Here is a 13220-nt window from a genome sequence, read left to right as displayed (position 1 = left end):
TCACACACAAAATACAAGTAAAACATCTTTTTTGAAAATAGCATGGTCCCGGGTTGAACTTCTTTATAGAGACACAAAACTCAATTTCATGCTCCTTTTTGTATTCTATTCCATATCTTATACTATTTTACATTTTCTATATAGTTTTTCCTCTCTTTTAATTTTCTCAATTTTATTTTGATTATCTCATCTCAGTTCAAATCATTATATTTATACTTTTGTCTGTTCTGTTTCAATTTCATATTATCTTTTCTCATTAAACAAATTTTCTCCTATAGTTACTAATTGGAGTATGACACCTTTATATCTTTTAATTACATCCATTCAACTCTTATTTAAACTTCAATATATACCTTAAGTTTATGACCTTCAATATAATACATAATACATAACTTCCAATTGAATTCTGCTTGGCACATTCTTATAATACACACTATATTCTTTAAAAAAAAAGAAAGAAAGAAAGATTGTAAATATATGTAATTATAAACCCTCATTCCATTCCAGTTCAGTTCTATCATTAATAATCATTAAAACCATAACATCTTTAACACTTCTTTTCAATTAAATATCATACTTCCTTAAAAACACATGTAATCTCCATAATTAATTTTTCCCTTATTTCTCTTCACATATGTTTTATAAATCATTAAATATACCTTTTGTTACATTTATTTATTGACAAGCATTCCACTGAATTACGATAGCTATTTTATCAGGCATTTTAATCATACAGTGTTTCATATTTTCTAAAATTATTTCTGCTTCTAATATAACCATACTATCTTATGTGCCTTTGCAGAATCCCCTTTTCCATTAAGTTTTCACCCATTATCTCTAAATAGGCCCTGTGTCTCTGTATTTTGCTTCTGTCCTTTATAACTTCTTTTCCTTTCTTCCCTCTCATCTTCTCCCTCCCCTTTTTACCCCCTTGTCTCTCTAGTTCTAATTCTCTCTTCTGCATTTCCCTCTTCTGTTGCTTTCTGATTTTATACTTATTTTTCACTCTATTTTTTTTTTTTGGAGTTGTTTTTCCCAATCTTAAACTTTCTATTCTCTTTCTCCCCTTTCCTTTTTTTCCCCCCATCTAAGATTACTTGTTCATTAAAGATGGCTTCTTCTTTGTTGCAATCTTCTTGTTCTGCAGGCATTTCTTGTTATTTCTCATAATTCCAAATCTCCATTTCTAAAAATTGAAATACGAAGCCAAAAGAATCTCTCCTTTCTTGTGCATCTTCTTTGTACTGTTTAAGTTCCATTTTTAGTTCTTCTAAAAGTGGAGCTATTTTAAAAAGTTTTAAACAACCACCCGATTGAATTTTAGTCATTCAAAACAATAACCAAGAATCCAGAAATCATCAAGTAATCCCGATAGTCCTGAGTTATATCTTCTTATTTCTTTTTCGACTTTCTCTTCCTGGAGTTTCTGTTGCGATATTTCAGTTAGAAAGTAACTTTTGGAAGTCTTGTTGAGATTTTGCTGTAAGTTATTTTTTAATTCCAGGCAGTCTCCTCCCTTCCAGATCCTGTCCTTTTATTCTTCCTCTCTCCTTTCCTGTTTTCAAAAGCTTTTAATTATCCAGAAATCTTTATTATCCCTTTGACTTTTTATTTTCAGCATTAAATGCCTATTGATGTCAAAGTGGATTTTTTTCCAATTTCTTGCTTAAGTCTCTTAGCTGTCAGTATAGGAAAAGGAGAAAACCAAATCTTTCCCCTTTTCTCTCTCCTTCGCAGCTTAAAAATCTTCTTAGGGAACAATGTTATTGTTTTTTAACAGTTTCAATTCCAGGGTACCTTATTTGTTGCTTTTGCTATTTGACCTGGTCAACCAAAACTTTCTCTTCTTAACTTCCTCCTGCACATTCTTTTCCGGTCGAGTTCTTCTTTGTGGTGGCCATTTCTGACCACCACTGCAACCGCCTTCGGGAAAGGGAGTAATGGCCAGCTGAGGAGGAGAGATGCGGCTCTCGTCAACCCTGCTGGCAGTCTCCCCCCTCTTCACCACCTCTACGGGATGGCCTAGCCCCGAAACCAGCCGGCTCGGGGCGCTCCAGCAACTAGCACGGATTGAAGCCTCGCAGAGATGAGGTTTTGGTCTGTCGCTGAAGAAGCTCAAACCGGAAGTCCGGAATAAGTGGCTGTTTTTGTGGTGGTTACATCAGTTGAAATCTCAGACCATGGCTGTTTTGTTTTCTACAGATTGCATCAGTCAAAAATTATTTTTCATGCAGGAAAAACTGACCTTGGTTTGACAAGGTAAAAAGATAAAGATGCCCTTGAATCAAGCTTCACTTTTGGTGTGTACGCATACACACACACACACACACACACACACATACACACACTTCCCAATCCAAATAATAATCAAGCTTACACCTGCTTGGCTTCCCAGTTCAGACAAAGTCAGATGCTTGCAAAGAAATGGCATTTTTACTCCTGATTTATGTGTTGTTTCTTTTTTATCCACAGTTTTATCCCCTTTTTTATCCTCAGTTTTTCAAAGTTGCACTCTATTCACCGCCTTACTTCTTAGGCTACTACATGGTGCATCCTTTGGACTCCCCCTGTCACACACAGAATCTTCCTTCTGAAAGAAGAAGCTTTGCTTGCGTGTCCAAATGCTATGGAAAGAATGCCACTCAGACTCAGCTAGCAATAAGCATATCCTGACTGAATAAATCATTATCCCCAAGGATTTGTCTGCCTGAATAAGTAGAAGACTGAACTGCATTTTATGAACCACGTTTTTCCCTAAAATATACTAAAATGTATAATGTGAGCATTCAGCCACCACAATTATATTTGATGTTCATTATATATTAATTATATTCTTGTCAAATAGCATGAATTCTGTCCTTTTATTGTGTGTTACTAAAAGCCAGTTTGGAATGGTTATGGCATCAGATTAGAAACCAGGAGACCATGAATTCTAGTCCTGCTTTAGGTTTAAAGTCAGCTGGGTCACCTTGGGCCAGTCTGTCATGCCCTTGTGGAGTCTGATTCTGAAGGGGAGATTGAGGAGCTGACAGGGAGTGGGAGTGTGGCTCCGGTGGCTGTGGAAGAAACAGGGGAAGGGCACAGTCCGGCTGGGCATTCAGAGGAAGTCCCAGGCCCACCCCCTTTTCATCCTAGGGCACGCAAGGAGAAATGGAGAAGGGAGCAATGTGGCTTACAGGAGAGGAAAGGGCCCTGGTCCCTTTCATTAGTTGCAGCTGGGAGAACAGGATATAAGAAGGACGTTTTCACACAGCACCTAGCTGGTAGCAAAGCGTACATTATCTTTGTCGAGGCTTATCTGGGTTTTGGCATCCTCCCAACTGTGTGTGCTTCGTTATCTTTGGAAGTCTGCAATTTATTATCTTGGCCAGTCATGTTAATTACTTCAGCATGGTTTGTGTTGGTTTTTTTTATTTCTAATTTATCTGTACTTTGGGTTCGGACTGCATTTCTTTCTTTTGTAAACTATTGAAAGAGTTTGATCTCCAGCTGAGGATAACTGGATATTGGGGGCCAAGTTGGAGGGACTTTACCTATTTTTGTGATTTTGTTGCTTTTGTGCCACACCCCGGGTCATTACACAGTCACTTTCTCTAAACCCTAAGTAAGAGGCAGTGACAAAACCTTGCCAAGAAAACTCAGGGACTTGTCCAGAATTGTACCTGACTGAATGGAAGAAGAAGAAGAATATTACAGTACAAGGTTCCTTTTTCGTAAATAGTGACACTTGTTTTATATAGCTAAGTGCCCAAATGAAATAGATTTGATGATGTGGAGGTGTAAGTGAGTTCTCAGCAATTTGCAGAATTGTTGTTAGGGGCACACTGTGCAGTCATAAAACAGACCAACAAAAGATAAATGGTTCTGAAATAAAGACTTCTTTTGCACAGAAATTAGACATACGATTAGTGCAATAGTACATTATATGCCTAGTAAAAACTGGGGACGACGAACTTAGTATTCCATTAAACAATGCATGTACATTCCAGGTGCCGATATTCAAGAAGGCAACAAGGCCCTTCAAAATCCAAAAAGTATTTCAGACGTGTATTATCAGTAGTAGGTTTTCGGGAGCTAGTAATGGAGTATGCCGAATGTTTTGCAATGCAGAGATTCCTGGAATCATGAAACCATTTTGAGCATCAACTCTAAACTCCTCCTCCCTGCAGGAATACCCATGAAAGCCTCCTCTGTCTCTGCCTGGTGCCATCCATCCCAGCAGCCCCCTGGCAATTAGTCCCCTTGCCAAACTGTTCTCACATTTAACCAGAAATTGCCTTCCCATAACTACATCCATTATTCTTTCCCCCTTACTCAGGAATAAGAGAGAAGAGGGCTTGGGGTTTTTTTTTTTGTGTGTGTGTGTGTGTGTGTGAGAGAGAGAGAGAGAGAGAGCTATCTTTGAAGTATGCCCTGAACTCAAGAGGGGGCCGATTCCAACCACTTTTCCTCCTGGGACTTCACTTTTTGACCTTCTGATCATCTTCCCTGGCCTTATGGGAGGAAAGCAGTGATGTAAGAAGGTGGCACAGGATTATGCCAGGTTCATACTTTGAGGCACCCCAAACTAAGCACAATTCTGGTTTTAAAAGGAAGAGGCTTTCGTGGATACTTTTAAAATCAATTTTCAAAAGGTTGTAATTGTAAACATGCAAATGACAAAGCAGGGCAATCTGGTGAATGTTAATCAGTTGTTTTATTTACATTGCTCAAATGAGATTTCATTGTAATTATGCTTTAGAGATTAGAGTATTTATTTTATAATTCCCAATTCTTGTTTCCTTTTTCCACCTGTTTACGTCTTTGTTAATAATTTTCATTTTTAAAAAATTGTTAAGTCCTTTTTTTGTTCACTCCTCCATTAGGCATTTAGAAAATCCTAATAAATTATATTCCTTGGCAGTGTGCCAGTATCCTGATATGTATAACCAGATTTCAGTAGGCCCATTTATCAATGTTTTCCTGAATTAATAGTTGAAATAGGAGATGCCGTTACAATGCCTCCTCATGTTACCAGAGTTTCATAAATGATTCCATCAAGCGGGTTAATATCATATTGCTTGGAAAGCTGAGAGTTGCAAAAATAAACTGCTGACTTGTTTAGTGTGTTCTAAATTCTAATCAACAGTTTGAAATAAATACGTTTTGAAAGAATAATCTGTGGAACTAATGAAAGTGAAAAAGATTTTTCAAAAGGCTAAAGAATATGCAAAGTAAACTAAATGCTAAGCAAAAAAAACTAGTAAAAGCTTTCGCCTTTTTACCATAAGAAAGCTCTTTCCAATTCTGGACAAAGTACCATTTGTAAATTAATATTTACTCAGTGTCTGTTGATTAAGTTGATAGTAGTTTAGGCACTTGAAACGGACAAACAGAGTTGTGAATCAGTGGTGGGATTCAAATTGCTTTTCCACTGGTTCGGTGGGCGTGGCTTGGTGGGCATGCTTTGCCTAACACGGGTGCGCTGCTTTCTCCACACCAGCTGAGACTCTGCAGCGCCAATCAGCTGAGAGGATAAGGAGGAGGAAAGCACAGGGCCGGCTGGGAGGGCCGATCCTGTGCTTTTCTCTCCTTTCTCCTCTCAGTGGGCTTTTTTTACTACCGGTTCAGCCCAACCGGTCTGAACCAGTAGCATACCCCCCACTGGTGTGAATCAACTGTTCCAAGTTAACAGTTTTAGAAATTAATGAGCACTGGAGGCCTTTGGGTCATTTTGTGTAGCTTTTTGTTATTCAGATGAAAGCAGAAAAATGCTCCCCAGAGGCCACCTTGTACCCTACGACAACATAACAAAGGGCTCAAAGGAAGTGGAAGCTGCTAAACAAATGGCCTGACTTCCTCCCAACAGAGAGGATTGACTTGCCGCTGCTTCTTGCTGCTGGTTTTTTTGGCTTTTGCCAAAACCATCCAAGCCCAAGTTCTGCTGAGCTCCCCGGAGAGCAGAAGGTAGGAGGCGTGAGGAGGAGGGAGCGGGCAAGCCAGCCAGAACAGGGAGAAAACCTGCCCAGGTATTTTTAAGAGTGCTACTAGATCCACCAGCGGGCGAGAAGGGCGTCTCGTCTCATCTTCACAGAGAAGGTGCATCTTCAGCTCGTTCTTTTGCCTCTTTTATTCTCAACATACATAAAACAACTATTTCAATTTGCCTTATTTAGACGCAGGGGCTGCTCTTCCTATAGATAAATGCGGAACTTTAAAGATTGACCCTTCAGGTGGCAGCATTTTTGGAAATCACGGCAACTGCCTCCGTCCTGCAGGATCCGGAGCTGGCAGGCGCTAACTGAATTCTCAAAAACTCCAGACGTTTGAACACGCTTCTAGCACTGAACAGCAGATCTTTCCTACAGGTGTGGAAGAGTCCTTGAAAGAGCAATGTTTCTTTCTCTCTGGGGCAGTGCGGGATTTCTGCACTAGTCAGATATAGTCTAGATGACCTCCAAAGGGCTTTATAGTCTGCAATTCTATGAATAAAACCTTTGTATGCATTGAGGCACAGTTGTACAGAAGACATGTTGCATTAAGAAAGCCTATGTGTAGCCCTGTAAAGAATTTTGAAAGTAAAAACCAGGCAGTGATTTACCTGGCTTCTAGGAGAAGCCGAGCCGAGTGCTCCAAGCCTCCCGTGTTCCCCCGTGTTTGTAACGCCGAGTCTGGTTCTGTTTCAGAGCTGTGGGACAAGAACCGGACATCGGTTTTTCATAGTCCATCTGGATCGCTTGGCCTTCGTGTGATGCTTGTGGACGAGTATCAAGACCGGCTGTTTCTTGGAGGAAAAAACCTGATCTATTCTCTCAGCTTAGACCGAGTCAGTGAAAATTACAGAGAGGTACAGTACAATTTCCATATCCTACATTAATGGAGGAACTGTGTTTGTGAAGCATAAGAAAAGTTTGTTTGTGTGTGTGTGTGTGTATTGGATGTCCAAGTGTTCAGATGTGGCCTATAAGGAGCTTTGACTGAGCAGAATATCATTCCAAAATACTCATTTCCCTGGCAGATGACCGTTCTAACTTTTCCACTGAATTGCCGTAATTGAAAGAGGGGTGGCTGTTTATTTTCTTTTTGTGTTTGACATTCTCTTGATTGCTTGGCCTCCTCCGTGGGCCCATTGTTGTTAGATGCCCTGCGAGACAGGATTACCGCTATTCATCAGAGAACGTTTGGTTCAAAGGATACTACATTGTGTTTGGAAGGGTCTATCTGTCCCAAGATTTTTTTATTTATTTATTTGATTTGTCAATCACTTACAAGATACAGGTATAAGAATAAACACAGTTTTGAATACATGAGATGGATACTTATATAAGAAAAATAAAAAGAAACAATAGGACAGGGACGGTAGGCACATTGGTGCACTTATGCACGCCTCCTACAAGCCTCTTAGGAAGGGGGTGAAGTCAATAGTAGACAGTCTAAGGTTAAAGTTTTTGGGATTTGGGGAAAAAACCACAGAGTCAGGTAGAGGATTCCAGACATTGACCACTCTGTTGCTGAAGTCGTATTTTCTGCAGTCAAGTTTGGTTCGGTTAACCTTGAATTTGTATCTATTGTGTGCTCTTGTATTGTTATGATTGAAGCTGAAGTATTCGTTTGCAGGTAGGACATTGTAATGTATGATTTTATATACTATATTTAGATCGGACCGAAGGCGGCTCAGTTCTAGGTTTTCTAGGTCTAGAGTTTCAAGTCTGGTGGCATAAGGTATTCTGCAACGAGTCGAGGAGTGGAGAACTCTTCTTGTGAAATATTTCTGGACTTTTTCAACTGTGTTAATATCAGATACGTAATGTGGGTTCCAGACTGATGAGCTGTATTTAAGTATTGGTCTAGCAAATGTTTTGTATGGTCTAGTTAGTAGTGCAATATTACCAGAGAAAAAGCTACGTAAGATTAGGTTAACGACTCTTAACGACTTTTTGGCTATGTGGTTACAGTGGGCTCTAGCACTTAGGTCATTTGAGATGAGTATTCCAAGATCCTTGACAGAGTTTGGATCATCAACAAGGTCTTGACTATTCAGGCTGTATTTTATTTTACGATTGTTTTTTACCAAAATATGTAGGACAGAGTATTTGTTTGTTGAGATTTGATGTTGCCATTTGTTTTACAATTCTGATATATAGTCAAGATGTTTTTGAAGGGTAGCAGTATTGTCGGTGGTGTTGAATAGCTTTAAATCATCAGCAAAGAGAACGCAGTTGCTCTTGATATGATCACAGAGGTCATTTATGTAGAGTATTAAAAGAGTTGGTCCTAGAACACTGCCTTGGGGGACCCCCACTGTTGACAGGTACAGGATTTGATAGGATGCTCCCAGTTTTGACCATTTGTTGTCTGTTTGACAGGAATGCAACTATCCAGTTATGCAGGTGTCCAGAGATACCGTAAGATTTTAATTTTAGGAGTAGTATGTCATGTACCACTGATTGTACTTCACCCCATGGGTTAGCCAATTAATTATTACTATACTGTGCAGGTTTATTCATTTGCATTGTGAATTGCTTAAAATCCCAGTCTTTTCCTTTTGCTTTTTAAAAGTATGAAAACCTTTGAAGAAATATCTTTAATGGCTTTGCAGGAGATGGAGTTTCAAGTTCAACGGGCAGCTGCAGCTGTAAACCCTCGAATGAATGATATATAAAGTCAATGTGTATATGGAGTTGGTGGTCCCACTCAGCCGGACACCAGTATAACATTTAAGGAGGGAAGAGTACAAAATCCCCCCAAATCTCAGCCACTCCCTTGCAACCGAAAACAGGGACTTCCCAAATGGCCCCCCACCCCTTTGATCTCCTTTGTGCCCAGAGAATAGCAGCCGTTGCAAGTGGTTTTCGCTGAGTGAATTGGAGTGAACTAAATAAGCAGGGAGTGCATTAAATATTGTGGGATTAATCATGCTTGGTCTAGTTAATTGAATTAATCATGGTTAGCTGATGGGAATGAGATGGGACAAAGCAGACAGAGGGGGAATTAAATGCATCAGAAATAATCATACTAAACCTATTTCATTAATGGAATGAGAGCAGGAGGGAGGAAGCAAACAGGAAGGGAAAATGGGTGCATAAGGACATATCTCATAAGGTTCCATTTGTTTAATTTGTTTGCGCTAGAACCTGCAGGCCTCGCCCCCTTCTCTGCTCTAATCTTGCCTCCTTTGGGTCGCTTGGGAATTGCCTGCTTCACTGTCACCAACCGCTGTTCTGTGCGGCCTCATGTTTCTCTACTGAATCATTTTTATTTGTTTGTATCCCACCTTTATGATTTCATAAAGAGTAAAGAATACTCAAGACAGTGTGAACATCTCCTAGACGCCTTCCTCCTCCTATTTCCCCCCCTCCCCAACCGCCCTGTGAGGTGGGAGAGAAGGACTGGCCCAGAGAGACCCAGCTGGCTTTGGGGGATAAGGCGGGACTAGAATTCACCCTCTCCTGCTGATTGGCCCAAATCCCTAGCTGGTTTTTGTTTTGTTTTTCCCTTCCGAAGATGGGACTTGAACTCACTGCCTCCTGCTTTCTAGCCTGGCGCCTTCGCCACTGGACCAAACTGGCTGTCTTCATGAAAGTGAAGAGTGGGACATCATTCGGTGCCGTATCCTCAGCTGACGGCCTGCCAGCCTCCAGTAGAGGATCTTCCTCCCCCCCAAGATCCCCGATTCCACTGCTGAACTGCTCTGGCCACTAGACAAGGCTTCCTGGGAACTGACTGACTCAAAAGCCACCGTCTCTCGTCCTTTTTCCGGAGCCATTCAGTGCCGTCCCACCTTCTACCTGACAGCTACTTTCCGTCCCCGCAGCCTCCTCTCCTGCAAGCCAAGGAGCCTCTGTCCTCCTGGGCCAACCGTCCTGGGTTCAGGAGGTCACTTCTAAGGGCTTCAAAGGGGCCTCCTTTATCTCGGGATTCCACAGGAATGGGGGAGTTAGAGGGAAATGAACCATCCCAGGCTCCACGCAGACCAATCCAAGATCCAGGAACCGGAGGGGAGCCTTGCACCAGTCTAACAGCCTGTCAGGGAATAAGAAGGAAGTCAGGCCCAGGGTTGGACCGGGATTTGCCCCCTCCTCCCAAGCCCTTGGTTTGTCACCCTGGCCCCACAGGCCGGTTTCTCCTGAGGAGCCTCCTTCGTCCTATCTTTCCCTTCATGCAGAGGCTGTGGCTGGATTTGTTCCTCAGGCTTTCAGCCACGTTCTGCCACGGGGGACTGACTGCCTAGATCCTTCTCCTCCTGTGTCCTTTCCGAACTCCCCTTGCCGATACCTGAGAGCCCCCTGGCTATGGAGGTGGCTGAGAATGGTCAGAACCCTGCCAAGTCCCGTGCCATGTCTCCTGGCAATCCCCAGCGCCAACTGAGGGCCCCAAGAAAGAGGCCTTTGAATGTTTCTCACATGTTTTGCCTCCATGACCACCCTCTCTCTGGACAAGCCCCATTGTCCTCATGCCCTTGTTGCAATGCAGCCCTCAGAATCCAACGCCATGTGCTAGTCCCGAGGAGTGGAGGAGAGGCAGGGAGGGTGGCTTCCCTTGATTCTGACTGCCCAGCTCTCTTGACCCAGCCTAGGACTGCACCCTCCCAGGGGTTTCAACGTTGGTCTTCCTGTTGTATCTCACTCAGGTTGTGATGTGAAAGGAACCTTCGGTTTGGCTTCTCCCTCCATCCAGTTCCACACCTGATCTAGCAGACCAGCCAGCTCCTGTTGCTTCAACATAGATATCAAAGCATAAATTATTTGTCTGTCTTTGTTCACTTTAAAATACAAACCATGGTGGATGCTACTGATGGGATTTAGAAAGTACTTCAGACTATGATTCTGTAAACTGTTAAGACTGACAACTAGCCAAAAGGTTTTTATCCTGGCAAGCACTCCCTACAAAGCCATGGAGGTGGTCATTCTGAGTCATTTTCAGAGTTTGTATATCTTGAAGGAGAAATCATGGTGGGGGGAGGCATTTATAATCAATTAGTTTCTGGCTTTATGTGTACTACGAACTCATCTAGCATTCTCTATGTGGAAAATATTTAGCAAATAAGCACTAGCAATCAAGAAAAAGCACTGCATTATGAAAGAACTGTAAATTTATTTTTGGGTTGTCTGTATATTTGTGCAGAAGAAAGTTAGCCAAGTAGCTTTCTTCAAGTAGAAGATGGATGTATCCTTGATAAAATCCATTTGTTGGCTCAATAACTTGCTTGTGAGAAACTCTGAGTTTGCGAGATATTTAACATCATACTCTGGCAAAGAGAAAGTGAAGATTGGTGAATCTAGAATCTGTGTCAGGCAGGACCATGAAATAGGTCAGTTTGATTCACACCAGTAAAATAAACGTGTGTATGTAGATAGGGTTACTTATATTTATATTTTTGAAACGTTTGAATATCACGAAAGCAATACATACCCAAATACATATACTTCAGGTGCCTACCATAACATGCAAAATTCCGTAATACAAAATATTTTTTGCCCATTACATGCCAAACCTCTGGAGGTGGGAATCTGGAGAAGATACTTCCAGATGTTCTCCATAAAGCACCACTTATATACACACACATACATACATATGTACATATACTATATATATATCTCTCTCCAAGAAGAGCTGAGAAAAGTGATTTTGTCACAACTGAAACTGATTAATCTAGCCTTGTGAACCTGGATCAAGATTTTCAGATTTTTAGGAGATTTATATGGAACACATAATTTGGCATTATTTTTCCTGTTAATATCTTTCATTTAATTTTCTGTCTGTTAGTTCGGATTCTTCTTTGCTCAGTTTATTAGCAGATCCTACAAGATACATTGGCTCCTGCTGCACTTGCAGTTCATCACTTTATGAAGGAGAGGCTACCATGTTCCTCACCTGCTTGCTGTATGCTCATTGGTTTAGTATCCAGGTCTAGAAATAGATCAACACCCAAATATAAATTAATATTTATTTCTCTTAAGTTGTCCATGTAAGTCACCACGAGTGAGTTGAGAGACCATATACGTTTCATAGTCTTGGGCGGGGGGGAGCAAGAATCGATTGGATGGGTGGATAATAGGATAGATAAAATTTTGCTCCTACTACATACATATTTTTGTCATTCCGTACTTGAGTCAGATACTGGTTTCCATTGTTAGCTTTTGATAATCAAAGGAAACATCACTCAGCAATTTACTAAGGGATTGCACTGGCCAGCGACTGGGCTTGTGTAACAAAGCAGAATTGTGCTGCTTAGTTGTGGCAACATAGAGATTGTGGAGAAACAGGAAGCAGGACGGTTCTACCTGTAAGGGCTCTTAGCTTGAGCGATGGAACGAAAGAGAGGTGGCTTAAAAGGAGGAGGAAGCCCCTGTTTCCAGGGCAGCGTAATCAAGCATTCCGGTGGGCATTATTAATGGATTTATGGGCAGGCTTTGCGTTTAGAGGCATTGATGACAAACGAGAGGTTTGCTCTTTCATTGCGCAAAGTGCTTCATACAGGGAAGGATGGTTTATTAATTTAATTTATAATTTATTAATCCATCCAATGTTAGATGGATCTTTGGAGCAGGGTGTTTTTTTAATCTTGGCAACTTTAAAGATCTGCAGACTTTAACTCCAGACTTCCCCAGTAACACCAGTAGCACTAAATAACCCTTTGAATTATGGGAAACCTTTTGAAAAGCAAGCATTGCATTAACATTTAATGAGAAAACTACATTGTTGTAGCAGCTTCTAACTGGAGCCCTGTTTTCTTGCAGATCCACTGGCCCAGCAGCTCCCAGCAGGTGGAAGAGTGCACCATCAAAGGAAGGTCTATGGTTTGTGTTAACTCTGAAATGCTTTCCTTGGTCTTTGCCTGCTAATTAGAGTTCGGGAGGGTCTTGTTTTGACCTGGTTTGAGCCACAACATGCCATTCTGAGACTGGAAAGCGGCTTCTCTCTGACATGGGGCAGAAGCGCCAGTCCAGGAGTGGGACTCTCCTCTTAGCTGGAGGTTTGGGTGGTTTCACTGTAAGAGCAACGTAGGGAAATGGCAGAGGCTGTCCCTAGAAAGTCAAATGAATGAGGTCGTTGTGAATATCCATTCGTGTCCTGCACTCCTCTGCTCACCTCTCTCTGTGCCCAGAGCATCCGATAGAGATGCTCTCCCTCCTCTGCTTCCTTGGGGACATTTTCCGCCTGTGCGCATCGTCTGTGCACTGAGAGGTCACGAATGGACAGTGATCACCCAGTGACCTCCCACGGCTGAGGGTGGATTT

At 41.6% G+C, this 13220-nt stretch overlaps 1 protein-coding gene across 1 annotated transcript in view; it reads left to right on the top strand.

Annotated features, from left to right (window-relative positions):
• Positions 1-13220, top strand: part of SEMA3E (semaphorin 3E) — a 106946-nt gene that overhangs the window by 55821 nt on the left and 37905 nt on the right. Inside the window, exons 2-3 of the mRNA XM_087933902.1 lie at positions 6666-6826; positions 12720-12779. Of these exons, the coding sequence (XP_087790028.1) occupies positions 6666-6826; positions 12720-12779 (221 nt within the window). The remainder of the gene's footprint in view (positions 1-6665; positions 6827-12719; positions 12780-13220) is intronic.

The sequence above is a fragment of the Pseudonaja textilis genome, chromosome 5, assembly GCF_049901715.1.
Source record: "Pseudonaja textilis isolate UNSWEBS1 chromosome 5, rPseTex1.2, whole genome shotgun sequence".
NCBI lineage: Eukaryota > Metazoa > Chordata > Lepidosauria > Squamata > Elapidae > Pseudonaja > Pseudonaja textilis.
The sequence above is the reverse complement of the archived record's forward strand: the minus strand, read 5'-3'. Positions and strand labels throughout refer to the sequence as shown.